The 21,610-nt window shown below is 35.3% G+C and overlaps 1 protein-coding gene across 1 annotated transcript in view; it reads right to left on the bottom strand.

Annotated features, from left to right (window-relative positions):
- Positions 1 to 7,705: 7,705 nt before the first annotated feature.
- LOC145246582 (peroxisomal multifunctional enzyme type 2-like) overlaps positions 7,706 to 21,610 on the bottom strand; it is an 80,494-nt gene continuing 66,589 nt past the window's right edge. The window contains exons 18-23 of the mRNA XM_080108196.1: positions 20,667 to 20,773; positions 17,492 to 17,578; positions 16,487 to 16,576; positions 15,175 to 15,316; positions 12,141 to 12,271; positions 7,706 to 7,865 (exon numbers count right to left, since the gene is read on the bottom strand). Coding sequence (XP_079964322.1) covers positions 7,776 to 7,865; positions 12,141 to 12,271; positions 15,175 to 15,316; positions 16,487 to 16,576; positions 17,492 to 17,578; positions 20,667 to 20,773 — 647 coding nt within the window. The 3' untranslated portion in view covers positions 7,706 to 7,775. The remainder of the gene's footprint in view (positions 7,866 to 12,140; positions 12,272 to 15,174; positions 15,317 to 16,486; positions 16,577 to 17,491; positions 17,579 to 20,666; positions 20,774 to 21,610) is intronic.

The following is a 21,610-nucleotide window of genomic DNA, read 5'->3' as shown; positions in this document are numbered from 1 at the left end:
TTTTTCCTCGTGTGATGTTGCACCTTCTTATGTAATCATGTCTATGTACGTCTTGCTTTATCGTGTGTGTGTGGGTGTGGGGGGTGTTCTAACAGCCTCTATGTGATTGTCTCATGTATATATCATTTCTTCAGGCTTGCCCGCATGCATTTGTTCCTATTCAATTATATACAAGTCTTATATATGCAGTTTATATACATTTATACAGTCTTATGTGTATACACACGGTCCAATTCCTTTAAGGATTCTTAAGTTGTGTATTTACTTGCTGTGTTATTCTTAATAGTTCTTGACTGTACATTTGTGTGTGTGTGTGTGTGTGTGTGTGTGTGTGTGTGTGTGTGTTAAGAGTTCACCAAACCTTTTTAATTATCCTTTGTCTTCTGCGATGCGTTTCTTCATTGGTCAATGATCTGTAAAGAAACATTCAAGACAAAAACACAACGTTGATTTTCTGGCAAGGATCTCTTTATTTTGTCTACGAATGAACCATGGACCCCTTGCAGTGCTGATCTAAACTTTCTTGCGTTTTTGTCGACGCATCTTTGTCTGACCCTCCTGGTCTCAAAACTAACTCTATCTCTGATCAAGTCCAACTGAATACCAAGCTTCGACTCCGGTTCAACTGTCTACCCAAATATCCCATGTGCATTTCTATTTATATCAGGGTGTATGTGCAGGGGTTCTAACCATTCGTTAACCGGCCTGCACTGACCCACTTTCTAGCAACGCAGGTGCACATTTTGTCAATGGAAGTCTCTGTGTTCAACACAAGTAAGTTAGGTTCAAATCAGTACCATGTTAACTGCGTTACTGACAATCGACCCAACAACTAACAAGGTAGACATGGCCAAAAAATAAACTGCAAAAAGGCAAAGAAGAATGACAAACACAGGTTATTTAGTTAAAGACGAGCGTTCACCTTTTATTTGCACAGGAAATGAAAAATCGTATGATCTGGATGCTGGTTGCCTGGAAGGTCGCACGTCAGTGGAGGCTAAAGTTTGGAGGTCTGGAACAGGTATTCTAGACATAGCATGGTTCAGGGTTGCTCGTTGGGTCTGGAACAATTGGCTGGACGTCAGGGCGATCCGGAAATGGATGGTGGACACTGAGAATGAGGTGGTCAGTGTTAAGGAACGGACGACACTGAGAACGGGGGATCAGTGTTAAGGAACGGACGGTCTGTAGGGAGCGAGGTTGCAGATGGAGGAACAAGGTGCGAGTGAGGTAGCAGACCAGAGGTGCGAGGTGCAAGAGAGGTTGTAGGCCGGAGGAGCGAGGTTGCAGGCCGGAGGAGCAAGGTTGCAGGAAGCTGCAGGAAGCTGGAGGCGCTGGAGGCACCAAGGGCTGGAAGGCTGCAGGAATGAGCAGGAAGTCGCTGGAGTGGACTGGAGCGCTGGAGACTGGGAGTGAAGTTTGCTGCTGGTGGGTCTCAGGAAGCAAGCAGTAGTGAATTGCATTAGTGAAAAAACTTATTAGCTCTGATAAGGGCTGTTTGAACTGCTGCTGAGGCACCAAGGGCTGGAAGGCTGCAGGAATGAGCAGGAAGTCGCTGGAGTAGACTGGAGCGCTGGAGACTGGGAGTGAAGTTTGCTGCTGGTGGGTCTCAGGAAGCAAGCAGTAGTGAATCGCATTAGTTAAAAAACTTATTAGCTCTGATAAGGGCTGTTTGAACTGCTGCTGAGACGGCTGCTGTCGCTGCTGCTGCTGGAGTCCTTCGGCGATGGTGGATTCGGTCGATGTGACTGGTAGTGTCAGTCGTTGCTTTGGAAGCCTCCTCCTACTCCCCAGCTGAGTTGGTTTGACTTGGCTAAAACGAGCTGTATTCATTTGGCCAGTGTGATGTTAGAGATGTCGCTCCCAATAAGACAAACAAACGACTCTAATTAATTCTAAAACGAAATTTATGCAATCAAAATTAGATTGTGAGTTTGTTGATTCCATTTAAATTAATTTCGTCTAAAAGCAAAAATGTCAACTGACATTTTTAATGGCGTTTTGTTGATGTGTTTGAATTCCGACATGCATAGCGAAATCGATGATGAAGAAAGAAAGGGAAGGTGAATGGATTCACTGAACCCGGATATGTTCATATGTATAGCTGGCGTCCTTTGTTTAAGAGAAGGGAAAGTGAAGAGGAACAGTAGGAGTGACGAACAAAGAAAAAAATGGAGACAGTGATTTTGAAACCGCGACAGTTGCATCAAAAACATAATGATAATAATGAGCTGATGTCCAATATGTATTATGTATTATGTAGGCGTTATTAAATAAGGAGAACAAAACAGGGGTTACCATTAACTTAATTATAAGGACAAACACTTTTTTTTACATATTACTGATTGAACTACTGTTCTCATTTTGAGTGTTATTTTCACAATGTTTCGGTTTGGTAGAAATAAAACTCAATATGAGAACAATAGTTAGAAGAATCCGAATAATAGAAATAACCAACATTGATCTAAAATTCTGGAAATGTAACCTCTTTTTTAAATGTTGGCAGCTGGTGTGGCTGCCTCATACCAAGCGTTACAATCTTCAAAGGAAGAAAATTTAAAAAAAATACACAAACTAATTTTCTTTCTCATGTTACAGAACTGTTTCTAATCATTTGTGACACACGTTTCCACCACCACTGTAGATATAAGCATACATGAACTCTTCTCTCTTCCAACAGTCCTGTATAATCATCAACGTCTCCACACAAAAATCCCTTCCATTTTCCGTTTCCTTATTATTATTAATGAAGATAACCAATAAAGCTGTTTTTAAATATTAGAATGAGATTCTGGGCCTTGATAAGTGGTGACCTCCATGTAAAAAAAAAAAAAAAAAACCTATTAGGTTGGACACTCTTTTGCACCAGCGTAGATCTGGCAACAATATTTGATGCATGGGTGAATGGTGGCTTTGTAGAAATGTAGGATACTCTCAGGTGTGAGTAAGTTTCTAGCATGGTAAAGGGAATCCACATTCTTTGCAGCAACCTTTGTTTCAATTCATGTTTGCATCTATTGTTGCCCCAATTGAAATGAATGGCTCTTGTCTTGAAAAGCTTCTAGGACTGACCTTCACTCTTGATCTGAAATGGAACACATTTTTTTTTACATGTAGGTCACCACTTATCAAGGCCCAGAAGCTACTCGGAGATAAATGTTATTTTGTGTACAGTAATCAATGGAATAGTGTTGCAGTATTCATTAGTATTGGAGATTTGATAAAGTGTCATTACTTAAGGTGGCGGTTTATCAGGAATTTGTTTATGTTGACTTGAAGACATCTATGTTGAAGTCAGAAGGGAAACAGGCAAGCGGTAGAGAGTTCCACAGGCGTGCACTTCTAAGAAAGAAGCTTTATTCATGGAATCTACGTTGTGATTTTGGCACAGATAAAGAGTGGGGAAAATTATTGACAGTGGTTTCAGCTAGATGGGTGTTTATCGTGAAAGGGGAGACCAGAGATTGGAGCTCAGACGAGCACCTGTCATGGAAATAAAGATAAAACAAAGATAGACTCGCAACGTCTCTTCTGTGGGAGAGAGGTTGTGGGGAAGAGAAAAGGGCATCCCCCATTAAACCACAAATTCTTTTTTGTACTCTGTCAAGGCAGGATAGGCTGTTTTTAACAGCTCCTGCCCAGATGTGGCAGCAGTACTCCATCATTGGACATACTTGGCTTTTATATAGATAGAGAATTGCATCAGTAGTGAGATATCTTCTGGAGCGGTAGAAGGATCCCACCATTTTTCCAGCGACCTTGGCAACAGACTTGATGTACATGTTGCATTTCAGATCAGGAGTAAAGGACAAACCCAGAAGCTTGTCAAAAAATGGAGCCTCCCCCAGACGAGAGCCATCCATTTCAATTGATGCTACATGGGGATCAGAGCGTTGATCATGTAATGATAGGAGGTTGGCTTTAGATGCATTAAAAGTGACCGACCACCTCTTCCCCCACTGTACCACGCGCTCAAGATCAGAGGAGAGAGAATCATAGGGATTTAATGATTAAGAAAACATTTCCAGTTATACTGTAGCTGGAAATCTTGTGAAGTAGGCCCTTATGCCATACCTTATCGAAGGCCTTTGATATGTCAAGAGCAAATTGCCCTAGAAAGGAAGCCTTTGTCAAGAGATTCACTAATCCTATGTGATATAGCCGTTAGCACATCTGCTGTAGATCTAGCAGAACAGAAACCATATTGCGTGTCACTAAGAAGGTTATTTCTGCTGAGGTGGTTGACTACTTCTCTATTTAATATGGATTCCAGCAGCTTACTCATGACATACAGGAGACATATTGGTCTGTACTGAGTGGGAGATGACTTATCACCTGAATTCTTAAATACAGAGCATACTGATGAGGTTTTCCAGGATGTTGGAAAGCAATTCTCCTGAAGGCAACGCTTAAACAGTTTTGTAAGTTTTGGTTGAAGCTTTTTCAACACTATAATTGGAATGCCGTCAGGGCCAGTTGCTTTATTGGAATCAAGGTTCTTGATTAGCTTGGCGACCTCACTCACAGATATTTGTATGTTGCATAGCGTGTTGTCTGTTATAGGAGGAAATACAGGTAGTTGATGGCCTTCGTCGCATAGGGTAGAATTAGTTGCAAAGTTCTTGGCAAATAGTTTGGCCTTGTCTGATGCTGACGAGATGACCTTAGGTCCATTGATGATGGTTGGGATAGAACGCACGCATCTGTTCAGGATCCTGTTTGCTATTTGCCAAAACTGGTATGGTGAAAAAAATGTCTGGACCACTCTACTGCTCCAAAAAGTATCTTACTGCCGATCTAATTCTCTATCTGTATAAGAGCCAGGTATACCCTAAAATGGAGTACTCGTGCTACATCTGGGCAGGAGCTGCACGGTGTACCATATCCAGCCTTCATAGCATTCAAAACCGGCTTTAAAACCTAGTAGATGATGCCCTTTTCTCTTCCCTGCAACCTCTTTCCCACAGAAGAGATGTTGCGAGCCTGTCTCTGCTCTCTAGCTATTTTCCTAGTAGGTGCTCGACTGAGCTCCAATCTATGGTCTCCCCTTGTGAAACTGTTACAAAAAAAAAAAAAACCACCTGACCAGCTATAACTACTATATACGATTTTTCCCACTGACTACCTGTGTCTAAATGTAAATGCATTCCATGAACAAAGTTTCTTTACTAGAACTGCCCACATGTGGAACACTGTTCTGCTGACCTGCTTCCCAGTTGAATACAACATGGTAGCCTTCAAATCCAATGTAAACTTGTTGAGCCATCCCTATAATTCTACCCAATTTCAACCATTACTAAACTACCACCATACATTAACCCTTATCCTCGAGTGGCCTTTGGGCCTTGATAAGTGGTGATTCCCAAGTAAAAAAAATAATGTGAATATTAAGCTGAGGAGTTTTAATGAAGAGATTTCAAGTAGCGCATTATTAGTCTTGGCAGTCAGTGGTTAAGAAGGTATCTTGTGATTATTATGTAATTATTAAAAGAAAGAAGTTTAGTCTTAGCAGCATTAAATGTTCCCAAGAAGCTTAATTTGATGAATTCGTTCTTTCCATTGTGTTATTGTTTGTCATACAAAAGAAGTTTGCATTTTACAAATTTCCCATCAAATTTGTATTAATTTAAAAAAAAAAAAAGTTCTCATTACATTTTTTTTTTTTTTTTTTTTTTGGAGTTGAAATGCCTCCGTGTAACATTTTAAACGCTACATAAAGTTTGCACACATCGGTCGTTTCCAACAAACATGTAGGATACATACATGCGTTTTCGCCTGTGGGCGATCAAGAGACGAATCAACAAAACAAAAATACATTAATATACGTTGCGCAGTTGCTGGTCTTACTTCTCTGATCATTGCTTTGTCATACATACATCCTTGTTGTTGATCTTCTGTTTAACGCAAGACAAATGTACTCATGCACAGAAACAGAATGGAGTCTTGTTTTGCAACAGAGTGCATATGAAAATAGCAGCAGCAGCCAAAGGATGGATGGCAAGTGATTCTCTCTCTCGTTTTCTTCCGCTGAAAAGATCATTCAATTGGGTTGTTTTCTTGAAGTTAACTTACAACTAATAACAATAAATAATTCGATGCTGACTCTGGTTTCAGTTTTCATATAAAGATTAGTTATTACAAAAAAGAGAAAAATAAAAATAATTTTGTACAGCTTTTCACAGGAGAAATAAAATAAAAATATCAATTATATATATATATATATATATTTTTTTTTTTGTAGTCTTTGATAGTATTCAAACGGAGCCTTTTTCTTTATTTTCAATCATCAATTCCTTGCTTATTGATTGGATGTGGACAGTCTTCTCAAAACTCCAAACTCTCCAAAAACTCAACTTAAAACTGCTTTTCTTTGCTCTGCAGCTCCTTACGTATGGAGGAATGGGTGGCATCTGAGCAGACCTGGGGTTCTCATCTGGCCAATCTCTGTCCAGCACATCGTAATCTGGTTCACCCTGATTGGATAATTAGTCACCCTCTCCATACACACCAATTAGGTAATTTTCTGCAGAACAAGTTTCCCAATGACGATTCCCATGGACCGGTTGGTTTTCAGCTGTCAGGTCACCCCTCTAGCCTAAACAATGGTTAGATATATAAGAATCATTTTTACAGCAATATTGTTTAATGTTTTCGACGTTGTTTTTTCCGTTATAAAGAAAATGTATTTTACATCAGCGACCAAGCCATCTCTCTTTCCAACTGGCAAGGTCACCTGGCAGTCCTCCGGGATCTGCCATTAAGATAAAAAAGGCTCTAATTCATCTCTTGTTGGCTGATGGGTATATTTGCTGATAACACAAGGTTCTATAATAGTCATGAAGGAAAAACGAATGTACACATATTTAAGCCTTAGAAAATAAACTTCAGTCTGTGGTGGAATGAGGCCTGCAAATGGATGGTAACATTTAATGTCATTAAGATCAAGCTTCTTTCCTTTAATAAGAACAAGAAACCTTCTCAACCCCTGATAGCCATGACTAATAACACCCTACCAGAGAGCTCATTTTTCAAACGTTACTGCTTAATATTCACAAGTAACATAAATTGGAACAAATAGATTAAAGACATTGCCAAGGTTGCTGCAAAGAAGGTGGGTTTCCTCTCTCAGTTGAGAGTATCCTATACCTCTACGAAGCCACAATCCGCTCATGCATGGAGTTCATACATAAAGTATTTTCATGCATGGAGTATTTTTGCCATGTCTGGGTTGTTGCATCTACCACTAGTCTCTCAATATTAGACAGGGCCCAAAAAAAAGAGTCTTGAATCTAGCAGATCTCACACTATCAACCAAGCTCTAACCCCTGCCTCATCGTCACAATGTTGCATCCCTGTGTATTTTAATGAAATGTGCTGAAGAGGTTCCTAGATACCAAAATTCTTCTTCTACTCTAATAGCTTCTTCACTCAGACTTTCTGACTGTATTGGCATACGTAAGTTTACATGTAATGTCATGAACAGACATCTCGCTACTCATCTCCTAACAATAAACACGAGTAAAATAAAATAAAGAAATAATCAAACGATATTGTAATAATTAAACTTAACTTTCAAAACCTATTTTAAAAAATTATTGGTGAAAACAAAAATAATAAAAATAAAAAAAATAACAGCAGAGTTTAAAAAAAAAAAAAAAAAGTCAAACAAAAGTAAAAAAAAAAAAAACTCCCAAGCAATGCCGGATTGCTAGTAAAATAATAAAATCTTTTATTTGGAAATGTTAAACAAATTAAATGGTTTTTATGTGAATGCCCTAGAGTCGAGCAGAGTCAATGAAAAGATTGGATAACTTTTTGCAAAGACTAATATTACCGGTAACTTTCAACTGACCAGAGAAAAAAGCCTGCAATGAAAGAAAAAAATAAAAAATAAATAAGACACAATGATAAATAAAATCAACAAAATAAAAAAAAAAACACATTTCAGTACAACAGAATTTTTATTTATAAATGGATCGACTAGGGAAAGTTCGCCATTACTATCCAGCAGAATATTACCACCGTTAACCAAGCAAATACAGGGTGGAACGATAAAATTGTCGCCCTAAAGAAAACAACATTACAACTTTATTTTTAAATTTTTATTTAAAAAATCAATTCAGTTAACTTGATTATGTAGTAGAGCTGACGTCTATTCAATGTAGCCACCTTTAGTCTCAATCACCACCTTGATACGGGTCTGGAACTGGGAGCATGCCTTTTCCACAAGCATTGGCAGGAGCTCGGCGAATACTCAGCGGATGGCGGCGATCAGGCTGGATTTAGTGTTGTGAGAGGTCATATTAGTGATGTTCTCAACGTATGACCAAAGTAGTCCAGCAGGTTCAGGTTGGGGAAGAAGTGGGATCAATGAGAGAAGGGTACAAAGTCGTAGCACTCCTTCTGAAGCCAAGCCTGGGTCTCTCTGGCGCCGACTCCTGTTGCCACACCAAGGGTCTGCCAGCAGCCACCTACTCACCACGCTCTTCAGCATATCCAGGTACTCTTTGGTGTTTACTTTCAAGCCAACTTTGAAGATGTGATGTGACCCTCACTTGAAACCACACCAAAAACCATAACCGTGCCTAGAAACTTTGTTGAGCTGTGCCCTCAAGTGTTGAACTGTCCCAATTTGTATTTTGAGGGTGCTGGCAATGGTCCTGTTGTCAAAACTTGGATCAGTAAAGAGCAGGAGTTGTATAGCGGTGCATCTCCGATCTTGCTCGTTGAACATTGTGTCACTTTCAGACATGATAGAAAACTCCTATCGCTCTTGGGATTTGTACACAACTGGCCAACTAGTAGATGGTCTGCAACAAAAGAAAGAAAAACGGTTCAAATGGAAAGGGAATCATGTCGTCTTTTCTAGGGCAACAATTTTATTGTTCCACCCTGTATGTAAGTTATCAAGAACAAAAATGTTGAAATCGAAACTAATTTTCAAACCTGAGAAGAAGCACATGCGTGTAAGTGCGGAGAGGGTAGCACAGAAAACAACTGTAATCAATTTTAGCTAAGAAAGACAACCTTAAGAGAAAGACACTGAGTGAGTGTGTTTGTGGAGAGGGAAAGAGACAGGAAGTCAATCTTTGATCAAATAAAAATCATCTACCTCTTCTACCACCTTCATGAATCGTTTGAAATCTTAGCTTTCATGATAAAGTTTATATTGTCAGTTTTCACCAGGAACTGTCATTAGAGGGAAAAGGAAAGCAAGACAAGATGGAGAGAAAGAAAAGGAAGAGAGAAAAACTGTAAAAAGATAAAACGATATATTGATGTGACATGGTTTAAAACACGTGACTATGGTTCATGTATATTTAAGAAGAGTGAAAGATTTACACCAAAAATGAATGAAAGAGGTTAAAAACCATGGATATAATGTATAACATGTTCGACGTACCTAAACTTTCCTCAATCCATAAAAGGAATCTTCCTCGATTCCTAAAATACGTTTGAGCAAACACAAATGGATCTCAACTAAAAAAATGGATCTTAAGAAGAAAAATATTATGTCTGGAAGATATAAGAAATTTCAGGGGAAGAAAGGAACAGAAGAAATAGAGAAATAAAATCCAGCCAAATAACGATGAAAAAAAATTAGACCGTAAGGCTCTGGCAACTTTGTATTAAAAAAAAGAAAGCAGAACTCACATCCACAGAAGATTCTAGAGATTTAAGTGGAAATCTACTTTTTTCTGGATTATAAAAAGCGGAATCTGATCAGAGGGAGAGAATCGCTGACACAAAGGAAAAATCTATCATGCATCTCTATGCAATATTATATTGTATGGAAGTGAAACCTGGCCAGTGAGGGTTGAGGACATGCATTGCATGGAATAAAATGATACAATGAACGTGTCATGTGCGTTCAAATGACAGGCTTAGTTCTAAAGACCATATGAGATGTGCGTAGAATAGGAGACTTTGATGGCATGAAAAGTGTTGGACAATTAATTGGAATCAAAATCTGGAATTGGAAAAATCAGAACTTTTCGGGGTATTGGAATCAGTATAGGAAAATTTTGTGTCTATTTTCCAATTCCAAATACGATTCTTTTAATTGTCTTTTTTATTTGATTTTGTTTAAAACAAAATCTTACACTGCTGTTAGTAATGATAAAATAATAAATGTTTATTGATTTTAAAATACCAGTAAAATTAAAATCGATAGCTCATCCCCCGCAAGTGTATTTTTATGTTTGAGAAAATATGTGCACATTTAACATATATATTTTCATGGTAATCAGCAAAAATAGCAACTTTGTAGTTAAATATTTAGAGATTTAAAAAGAATCGGAATCAGTAGTTGTATTGGAATTGGGGAAAATATTGGAATCGTCCCATCACTAGTTAGCAGATGTAGAACAGTCACAGAGGAAAATATTGAGGTAATAGAAAATAGGCTAGACGGAAAGAGGGATAAATAAAGAGCTGGCCAGAGATAAGTTACTTTCAAAATTAATTTTTCAAAGCCGTCGAATACATGTCAACATGTAAAACGGACGTTAAACTGAATATGATTATGACTGTAGACAGGTGTAACCCAAAGGCTCCATTTACATTGATATGGCAGTCTGGACTTTGTACATCTCGTAGGCATCATCTGGCAGGATCAGGTCACAAATGTGTCTTGCCCCAGGCAGGCATGTTAAGCATGTTTACCATTCTTACTTAGAGACGTCTGAGCTGGCTCAGTCATGTGTGTAGGATGGAAGATGGTCGTATCCCAAAGGACATCCTATCCTTCTGGTATAAGACCAACCGGAAGACCCATTCTGCGCTAAAAAGATACCTGCAAAAAACACCTGAAGACTTGCGTCATCTAGCCAGCAGATCTCAAGGCAGAGGCATTTGATCACACTGCAAGCAAAGCAAATTCAACTGTATAGCCACAGCAGACACTGTAGTGCACCAGACTAGGCGCAGAACGCCATTGTTTCAAGAGACAGAAGGCTGCCATCATCACACCGAGATGTAAAAGAAACTTATTCCTTTCCACTTATTCCTAATCTTCACATTATAGTCTTTAACAAGGAGGCATCAAATACAATTTTTTTTAGTCTTTAATATGACTTAATCAAGGATTTAACCCTGGTTTCCTGCCCAATAAGCAAACACTAACTATTATGTTATTTATTAAATTGATAATAATAAGTTAATTAGTCTAGGAGTGAATCCTGTACCTATAAATATATAAACATATAAGCATACCTAATTTGATAGAAACAGGAAGATGAAAAAGAAAATTCAATCCGAAATAATATGGCTAGATCAGTTGATTACTTTTTCTTGTTTCTCACTAATGAAGAGAAAAAACACCTGAAGACTTGCGTCATCTAGCCAGCAGATCTCAAGGCAGGGGCATTTGATCACACTGCAAGCAAAGCAAATTCAACTGTATAGCCACAGTAGACACTGTAGTGCACCAGACTAGGCGCAGAACGCCATTGTTTCAAGAGACAGAAGGCTGCCATCATCACACCGAGATGTAAAAGAAACTTATTCCTTTCCACTTATTCCTAATCTTCACATTATAGTCTTTAACAAGGAGGCATCAAATACAATTTTTTTTAGTCTTTAATATGACTTAATCAAGGATTTAACCCTGGTTTCCTGCCCAATAAGCAAACACTAACTATTATGTTATTTATTAAATTGATAATAAGTTAATTAGTCTAGGAGTGAATCCTGTACCTATAAATATATAAACATATAAGCATACCTAATTTGATAGAAACAGGAAGATGAAAAAGAAAATTCAATCCGAAATTATTATTTCGGATTGAATTTTCTTTTGGCTAGATCAGTTGATTACTTTTTCTTGTTTCTCACTAATGAAGAGAAAAATAACTACAGTAAATCAGTTTCTAAAAGCGGTTCAACAGATGTTAAATTGGTGATGATATATACATGCATATAGCTTCAGTGTCACAATCTCCTCTCTCTAATGAAATTGTTCCCTCCTCTAGCAAAGTTGTCTGCCTGAAAGAATAGTGATTTTGAAATATTTTAACGGTTATTTAATTGTAAATATTTTAACGGTTATTTAATTGTAAATATTTTACCAGTTATTTAATTATAAATATTTTCCATTTGATTAAAAACAAACAACAAAAAAAAGAAAATTTTTCTCTCACCCTTTCTGGATTTAGCTTGCCATTTTTCATGTCGATGATATCTCTATCCTCCATCGACAAGATACACTCAGCTGGTTTAACATTTGGCTCACCAGGGTAGATGCCCTCACCTTCAGGAGTCAAGTCCAAAGCTGGGATAATAGGATTGTAAATTTATTCTTTAATATTTTTAAAACAAGTAAAAAACTAAACCAATACAAAAATATCATAATGTTTAGAACTATTAATGACATGAATTATGATGTAGATGATTAAAAAAAAATGTTTGTTAATATTAGTTTAAAGAGTAATGATTGTTTTCAAACAGGAAAAATTATGAAGTTCAATAATTATTTCATTTCTTCTTAATAGTATTAGCCCTCAGATTTATATTTCAAAAGGAATAGTTTTTAACTCTTTATAACCTGAATTATGATGTGGATGATTAAAAAATATTTATTGTTAATTTTAATTAGTTTAAAGGTTAATGATACTATGATTTTAAAACTTTTTCACTATAACGATCTTTTATTATGTAAATAGTTAAACTACCACTGATAATTTTTGCATTTCATAAACTTACCTTTATTATTATCCATAGTGCTTGAAAAAAGTGTGCTTATGACAACATACGAAATCTTTCACTCTCTGAGACTGATGGTGACATACTGAATGTAAGCAATGGATAGTTGCAATCTGGAGGTATTTGGCATCTACTCATATACTGAACTAATACGTACAAGGCGTGTTTGAATCAATTCCCACTTTCATATAAATGAATATAAAGGCATAAATATGCCGTTATATTCATTTATTTACAAAAAAATGAATAAGTTTAACCAGCTCATAAAGAGTTAAACAAAATGGTAAGCATGTCCGCTAGGATTTTAAATATTGGGCAAGGAAGGAAGTCACACACACAAAGTGACCTTTATATAGGAGTAGAGATGTTGAGAACTATTAAACAAAATGATAAGAGTGTTCACTAAAATGAATCTCAAGCAATGCTAGGTAGGCATAATTAGTACATCATAATTTTGTTGAAAGAAACCAAAAAGTATTCGATCGTAAGTTTTACAAAAACTAATATAAAGTATTTTATTTAGAAACTGTAGGGTCTCAGTGTTACAGACAAATAATATCTGGGGTACAAATAATATCTGGGGTACAAATAATATCTGGGGTACAAACAGTCTAGTAATAGTCCGTTCCAATCATCAGCACCTTACAGAAATCAAAAACTCGAGAAGAAATCATTTCTCTTCATAGCATACACTCAATCTCCTTATATTGCGTAGACATGTCTGACAAACTCTTCTCTTTATATTATTTGGAATCTTTGGACTACTGTTCTCATCTTGAGTGTCATTTTTCACAACGTTTCAGTCAATGTAACCTCCGACTTTCTGCAGGTATATCTTGTCAAACTCAGGAATGTTTCTGTCGAACTCAGGAATTTGTACGGAATTTCGAACAGAACCCTTTATTTACTTCATGGACCCGTGATGCAGCGGTTAGAGTACTTGGAAAAAATCAATTGTGAAAGTGATATTCTCCTGAAGGTTGAAGGTTCAATCCTCAGTGTGGGCGACCGAAAAATACAATTGCAAAATACTTAGGACCTCTATCCAGTCATGGCTGACGGAACAAGAGTATGCTACCTCCATGAAGTAAATAAAGGGTTCTGTTCAAAATTTTGTACAAATTCCTGCGTTTGAAAGAAACATTACCAAGTTCGACAAGATACACCTGAAGAAGGTCAAAGGTTACATCGATTGAAACGTTGTGAAAATGACCCTCAAAATGAGAGCAGTAGTCCAAAGAATCCAAATACAGTAAAACTCCTTTAATTTGAACTTCCTCTAAAGTTGGACTTCTTCTCATTTGGACTTTTTCTAAACCTGGACTTTCTCAAAACTTGAATTGTCTCATCATTGAACTTGTATTAGCATATTTGATGCGGAGTTGCAGTAAAACTGTTTACATGGTTTAGTCAGATATTGCGCAGAAATGTTAATATTGGTACTATGTAATTAATGTAGATTAGCTATTGATAATTAATTTACACTAACTGTAAATTTGGTTTTCAGATTGCTATATTTAAAATAGTGTAAAACAACCCATCACAATGGCTTGCAACTCTAAAATCAGAGAATACGTCTGATCTAGAAAAAATTTTTGAAACCAAACGGTTACCGATCAACTATGCTGTTCTTAAATCACTTAATGCAAATGATGTTGAAATGTGGGTGCAACAAGATGAGGAAACTACTGATCAATATCCTAAAGGCAGTAATGGTGATGAAAATAGCAACAACTCCCATTATCTTGACCCTAATGTAAATAACCAAGAACACTCTGATGAAGCAATATTATGGGATGATGTAGAAAAGTCTATGAAGACAGTTATAAAAATTTCTAGAAAAAAATCCTTACTTTAGTGACAACTATGTTTTGCAAGCAATGTCCCTTCGAAGAGATATAATCATAAAAAAGCTACAGAACCAAGAAATTGTAGATTTTCATGATCGCTTACGGAATACAATGGCAGCGCCCTAGAGCTCAAGCGATGAAAATAGAAACTGCAATGAGACTCATTCAATGAATAAATAAAAAAACTGTATTTTACATGAATGTATGATTTCTGTAGATGATAACTTAGGTAATAAATACCTAACAAGTAAGAGTAGATTTAATTTATTTTCAATGTTTTTGTTCCTGGTAATAATATTTAACAATTCTTACTTGCAATATATCATAAACTCAACTTAATATATACTTGAAGTATCATATAGCAATGAATTTCATTTACTATTTCTTAATTCTTAGAAAATTAAAGTTAACTGCAGCACACTTTTTTATCACGAAACTTGAACAGCATCCTCTAATTTGAATGAAGTAGATGTTCAAATTATAGGAGTTATACTGTAATACTCTTCCCTGCTGGTTAATAATGGCAGAATATTTAATATTTTTATCCTTTTTTTAATGGAATTTTATGGTTTCATAATTACCAGAAGAAAGTAAAATAATATGTAAATATCTATAAACTTACTCCACTGAGAGACTTGTTCTCCATTTTGTGTTACATTCCAAAGAAAGACAGCATTTATTTTTTCTTTAACGTCCAGTTGTCCTTGCATTTTCAGAGCTAAATGTTCAAACACTTGGTCACTCAATGGATTCTTCGAAGTTAACTAAAACAAAATAAAAAAAAGTTTTTTTTAATGATATATGCAATCATACACCAAAGCTTTACAAGAGTTAGCAGAATAGAAAATAAAATAGAGTTCAAGCATATTGACAATATGTCCCACTGAGAGTGAATAAAATTAAGTCCATGCTCTCTCTCTCTCTTTTTCCCCCTTGTCTTCTCTCCCCCTCTCTATCTCTTCTTTTAGCAACTGGAAAAAAAATGTTGACAATTTTCTACATAGCGCTTTTTGAAAGATTACTCTAAATGTCGCTTCTGTTCCAATTGACCACTGAATCGTCATTTTGCTTTACAGCATATCAACCCTTTTCACATTATTTAACGGAGAATCCCATAATTTTGGTAAAAGTTTTTATACTTCAAGTTCTTTATATATCTTCAAATATTTATTCATGGCGTTTGGTTTGGTTGTTTTGTTTTATGGCATATCAACACTTTACGGGTTATTTAATGCTGAAGTCATTAATTTGAGAAAAAAGCTTTTATGCTTCAAGTTTTTTATATTTTCAAATATTTATTCATGGTTTTGGTTTGGTAATTTTGTAGAGAAAATTTGGGTATGGTTATTTTGTAGAGAAGGCTTTGTAGAAAATGATTGTGCTTTGCAAAGGTAAAGGAAAAAAAATAATAACATAAAAGTTTGATGCATTTTAGGTCAGGAAGACAGTATCTTCAGACAGCCTGATTTAGTAGCACCAGAACCAAAAGAATGAACATTAGCAAAAAAAAAAAAAAAAAAAAAAAAAAGTGCTTATATTTCGTTAGAACAAAATATAAGCACTTTTTTGTGAAATAGCGAAAAAAAATATAAAAACACCTTTGTAGGTGTGTTTTGTGTCATTTTTTATTTTAGCTGGACACACAGACAATTTTACTTTATATAATAAAGGAGTGAGAACAGACAACACTTGTGATGCAGGTACTAGTTACAAAATCATACATTCTAACTAAAATTTAGTATTTTAAAATGGCTCACACGCATATACAAAAAAAAAAAAAAAAATCAACTTATATATTTATCCAGTTCGTCAAATTAGGTAGAAGCAAAATCTGATCCTATTTAATGAAATGCAGTAGGCTGAAATTAATTGTTATAGGTCAACCGAAATACCAAAGTTTAAAAGTTTCAACTTCTTTGAAGATATCGTTTTACCTGCTGGGTCATGGATGAAAGCAATGGAGAAGCAGATGCAGTGAGTCTAACAAATCCGCCAGTCAAACAAACTTTTCCAGTTTCTACAACCTGAAACAAAAATAAGGAATCGATTAATACAAGGGTATAACATTACTATTATTCCTCCTCCTCCTACTACTACAGTATTTCAAGTATTACATGCAGACATTGTATTTCATAACTATATGAGACTAGCAAGTGGGGTGGGGGCTGGTGTTGGCTGGTCGTAAAACATGGTTAAATAAAAAAAAAAAACCAGGACTTCGGTGCCATCAGCCAGAAGCAAAACTGAAAGCAAAATTTTGGTGCGAATTTGCATAACTTGAATTTGTAAGCAAATACGTTATCAATTAGACCATGACGACATAGATGTTATCATGTAATAAATTTAGCTTCTTAATACAAAAGAACGAATCAACCATTCATGCATGCACGATTTACAAACTGCATAAAAACACAAGGTTTTTATCTGATCCCACCCTCAAAACAAAACATTTCTGCACAAAATAATTGACGATTTTTCCAATTTTTCAATATTATGTGTCTGAGAGATCACTCTTTCTAACTATATTATGTTTACACCCGTATGATGTTGATGACAAAAGGTTTTAGCGGACATACAACCACACACTGACATTTGCCTCTCATATAATAGATGATCCCATTCTGATAGATCAAAAAGTAAACGTAAGAAAAAGATATTAGCTACTCTCTTTCTTCATTCAGCTTTTTCTTGTTTTCTTTTCTCTCTTCTGGGACTGAGTGGGAATGGGATGCACTAAAAACCAATTGCTTTCTCTGAGGTCCACACAGATAAAATTAAGATATTAACAACTTGTATGCAATTAATTGCATAAAATGAATCAACATGCATATATGTTCAGCATTGCATAATCCTAAAAGGATTGAGGACATAAATACTTTAAAAAAAATAAGGAGTGTAGCGTGCATAAGTTTTGGTTCAAGAAAGACAATATTACTCACCTGACACTGAAAATGTATTCCTTCATTACCTTTCCACATATCCGTCTTCAGGGTTTGCCCAGGTAAAACTGGCTTACTAAACCGCACCTGTAATTAAAAGACATAAGAGATTCTTATTTATTTTTTGTTGTAACTGTACATATGAAAATATTAGCAGCAGCCAAAGGATAGCTGTCTAATGAAAAGGTTAGCAACAGCAGCAGAAAAGGAGAGAAAAATACAGCACATAGTCAAGAGGAGAAGCAAGTTGCGAGCATAGGAAGATGGACGTGTGAATACGAGGGCATCAGGTGGCGAGGACAGAGACTTTTAAAAAGCATGTGTGTGTGTGTGTGTGTGTGTGTATGTGTGCGTGAAAAGATTTTTGAAAGATAATGAAATACATTGTTTTGGAAGAACCATGAATAAATGCATTTCATTTGCACTTAAAAAAGGTTCTGAGTCGGATTTTAATTTTTTTCCTTTGTTTGTTCCTGCAACGTTACATTGCATCACTTGTTTAGATTAATAATCATATTCCAACTTTTAATGAGAAAAAGAAAGAACTTGAATACCTACTGGACACTATCCTCGAGTGTCTAAGGTCTACACACAATTATATAGATATATTATTAATATAAACAAATCTACAAGATCGCAACATGCTAATGTTTTGGATGATTGGTTAAAGCCACAAGTCCTCGTCAGGTGACTTTGAAAAAGTTTGTTTTCCACAGAAAAAAAAAAACAAAAACAATATATATTACTTTGTACAAGCTGCTCTTTTTCTTTCTCCATTTGTTCAGCTTTTTTTTTTCTTTCTTTCTGGGACTGAGTGGGAAGGGGATGCACTAAAACCAATTACTTTCTCTGAGGTCCACATAGATAAAATTAAGACATTAGTAACTATAAAAATTAAGACATTAGCAACTTGTATTCAATTAATTGGTATATATATATATATATATATATATATATATATAGTTTTAACAAAATCAAGACACCAAGGAATACATTGATAGCAACGAATAGTATATTTCATCATTAGTTACACTTGTTTCAAGACTATTCGGACAAATTCAGACATTATGTCGTTGAAAAATTTTCACAAGAACAGCTTATCGTCAGACGTATTGAATAAAATACACTTTAACAATGAACAGTATATATGTGGAAAAACATGGGAAAATATTTTACCTACATCTCATCCTTCCAAAATTTTTTTAAAGATTTATATATTTACCTATTTTCGTATCTCTATTTAAAAAAGGATTTTCAATCGAATTATCATACAACGATACCACTAATTACCTATGTTCACTTAATATGTTTTACTAATACTATTCACTAATTTCTTAAATTAAATTTATTTATTTTGTAAATAAACAAAGCAGATTCCAGATACGAAACTAACATTGAATTGAAACAATATAGCTGAAGACTTAGTTGACTAGTCCGTATTAAAAAAATAATTTAAATAAAGAAATATAATTTTTCGATTTTCCATATAATCTTTTTTATATCAAAATCAAAACTATTAATCGACCTATATTTTTAATCAACATTTCATCGAATTTATATATTTTAACTTATCATCACTTAATGCCGTTTATTGTATATTTTAGTTTTCACTTTTAATTCTTATTTTCGTTCCTTCGCACCTTTACTTCTACACCTGAAGATGATTCATGGACGAATCGAAAGTGCTCATGACAACAACATCTATGGAACTTTTATTGATATTTTTGATTTTGATATAAAAAAGATTATACGGAAAATTGAAAAATTAAAGAAAGAATCATAAAGCAAAGTATCTCCGTTGCATTTAATAGTATTTGCTTGAATATATATATATATATATATATATATATATATACACACACATAAATATACTTATATATATACACACACAAACATATATACATAACTATGCACACACATTTGAATGCCTACTACTTGGGTGTGTAAGGTCTCTCTGTACAAGAAACTATAGAGATTCACCGTGGATAGAGACGGTGAATCTCTACGGTTCCGGGTGAGAATTGTCTAAAGGTAGCGGTTTCAATCCTATCCAAAGCTGGCCAGAGGCTGACTTGGCCAAAACGTGGTGAGGTGACAACAACTATGGATGGCAGTAATTGCTGAGAAAGCAGTTAAGAGATTCGGAGTTCCTATCCCGTCGTAGTTACCACCAGATGAAGGCCAGAGGAAATGTTGGGCGAAGCGTTGTGAAACAACATCTAAGTAAGATGAGGATAATAGTCCGCAGTAAAATAAATTAATAATACTCATCTCAATAATGAATTCCGATTAAATAACATATAAACTGCTGTTTTATATAATAGATTAAAAACAATGAAACCAAAACATTTTATTAATTTATTGGTCTCATTTATTAATGTTCTTAATTCTTTACTAACTCAACGTTTGAGAGGCAAAAAAGAATATTTGAATGTCTATGTGTCTCAAATAGAATTCAAGTGTTAGCCTCAAGAAGAGGGTCCCTTGATTTATGAAAACTTTGACTGAAGTAAAATGGAACAAAAGAGAGAAGGGATGAATTATAAATGTAAATGTCTCTTTCAGAAAATCTATAATAGACATGTACGGATTAAATTCTTCTTAAAAGTTTGGATGGTAAAATGAGTCCTGCATCTTGTTTAAAAGTTCCCGTTGTCCGCTATGTCATAAAAAAAAAACAACAAAAAAAAAACCTGCCGTGTCAACACGTGTTTAAAAGTTTCTTTCTCCGTCACATGTTTTTTTTGACTCTTCTTTTTTTTCCCCTTCCTGTTCCTCTGCTGTGACATGAACTCATGCTTCAGGTTGTCAAGTCAAAAGTGCTCGTGATAACTATAGAACTTTCATAAATGTTTTCAATTTTGATATATAAAAGATTATATGGAAAATTGAAAAAAATAAAAGAAAGAATCATAAACCAAAGTATCTCCTTTGTATTTAATAATATCTGCTTGAATATATATATATATTTTACGGCTTTACAACGAGCATTATTCTTTTCCTGTATTTTAATTTAATTAGTATTTTTACTATAACATTAAAATACACTCTGCTCTATAGAAAATTGCTCTAACCCCCTTATATATGTGTATATATATATATATATATATATACACACACACACACACACACACACATATATATGTGTTTTGGATATTCTTCTCATGTTGCTTACCTTAACACTGTTTATTAATGTCGGATTGTTGTCTGTATAACTTTTCATAACGTGTCGAACAGCAAAACCAAGGGAACACAATCCATGCAAGATCGGCTGATGGTAACCTTGATAACAAAATCAAATGCCACTAAATAATGAGTGAAATATACGGTGCTTATTCAGATTGGCACTTATGGCAGCAATTAAAAGTAAAAAGAATACAAAAAAGTCTGTATGACGTATGTACTCATTACCAAATGAAGAGGTCATATTCCAAAAATCGCATAAATCAATGAAGTAGTTTTATTTAAAACTAAGAAAATGAAAATATCCGATTTTTAGTGATTTTATTAATAAACTGCATTGAACATAAGGCTTATTTTTTGCCTCAACACTGATCATGCAGTGATAATGGCCGAAATCGCCCTAAACTCTAGACCCAAAACTGAAGAGCCAGTGCTCAAAACAACGAGATATTATAAAAAGGCTGACTGGGAAGCCATTAGAGATCTTATCAGAGATGCCCCATGGGGAAATATTTTTTCTCTTCCTGTTAAATAGTGCGCAAATGAGACCACTGAATGGTTCAAAACAGCAATTGAAGCACATGTTCCCATGCGGAAATTTTATAGTAAGCCTCACTCTCCCCAATAGTTTACTTCTACTTGCGCAACTGCCATCGCTCAAAGGCAGCATGCATACCGCAGATTTAACTGACATAAGTCCAATTCAAACAGATATAAGTATATAGAAGTTAGAAGTAACGTTAAGAAAGAAATAGCGACAGCTAAGAGAGAATTTACTGAAACCACTAAAAAACGTATCGAAGCACAAAAATTAGGAACTCGTGACTTCTGGAAAATCTACAACAGTGTAGTAAATAATGGGCAATCAACAATTCCCCCACTAAACAACAATCACGAGGTTGTTTGCTCGGCAACCGACAAGGCTAACATGCTTGC

Source organism: Euprymna scolopes, chromosome 24, assembly GCF_053919585.1.
Source record: "Euprymna scolopes isolate OS-2025 chromosome 24, ASM5391958v1, whole genome shotgun sequence".
NCBI classification, from domain to species: Eukaryota; Metazoa; Mollusca; class Cephalopoda; order Sepiida; family Sepiolidae; genus Euprymna; species Euprymna scolopes.
The sequence above is the reverse complement of the archived record's forward strand: the minus strand, read 5'-3'. Positions and strand labels throughout refer to the sequence as shown.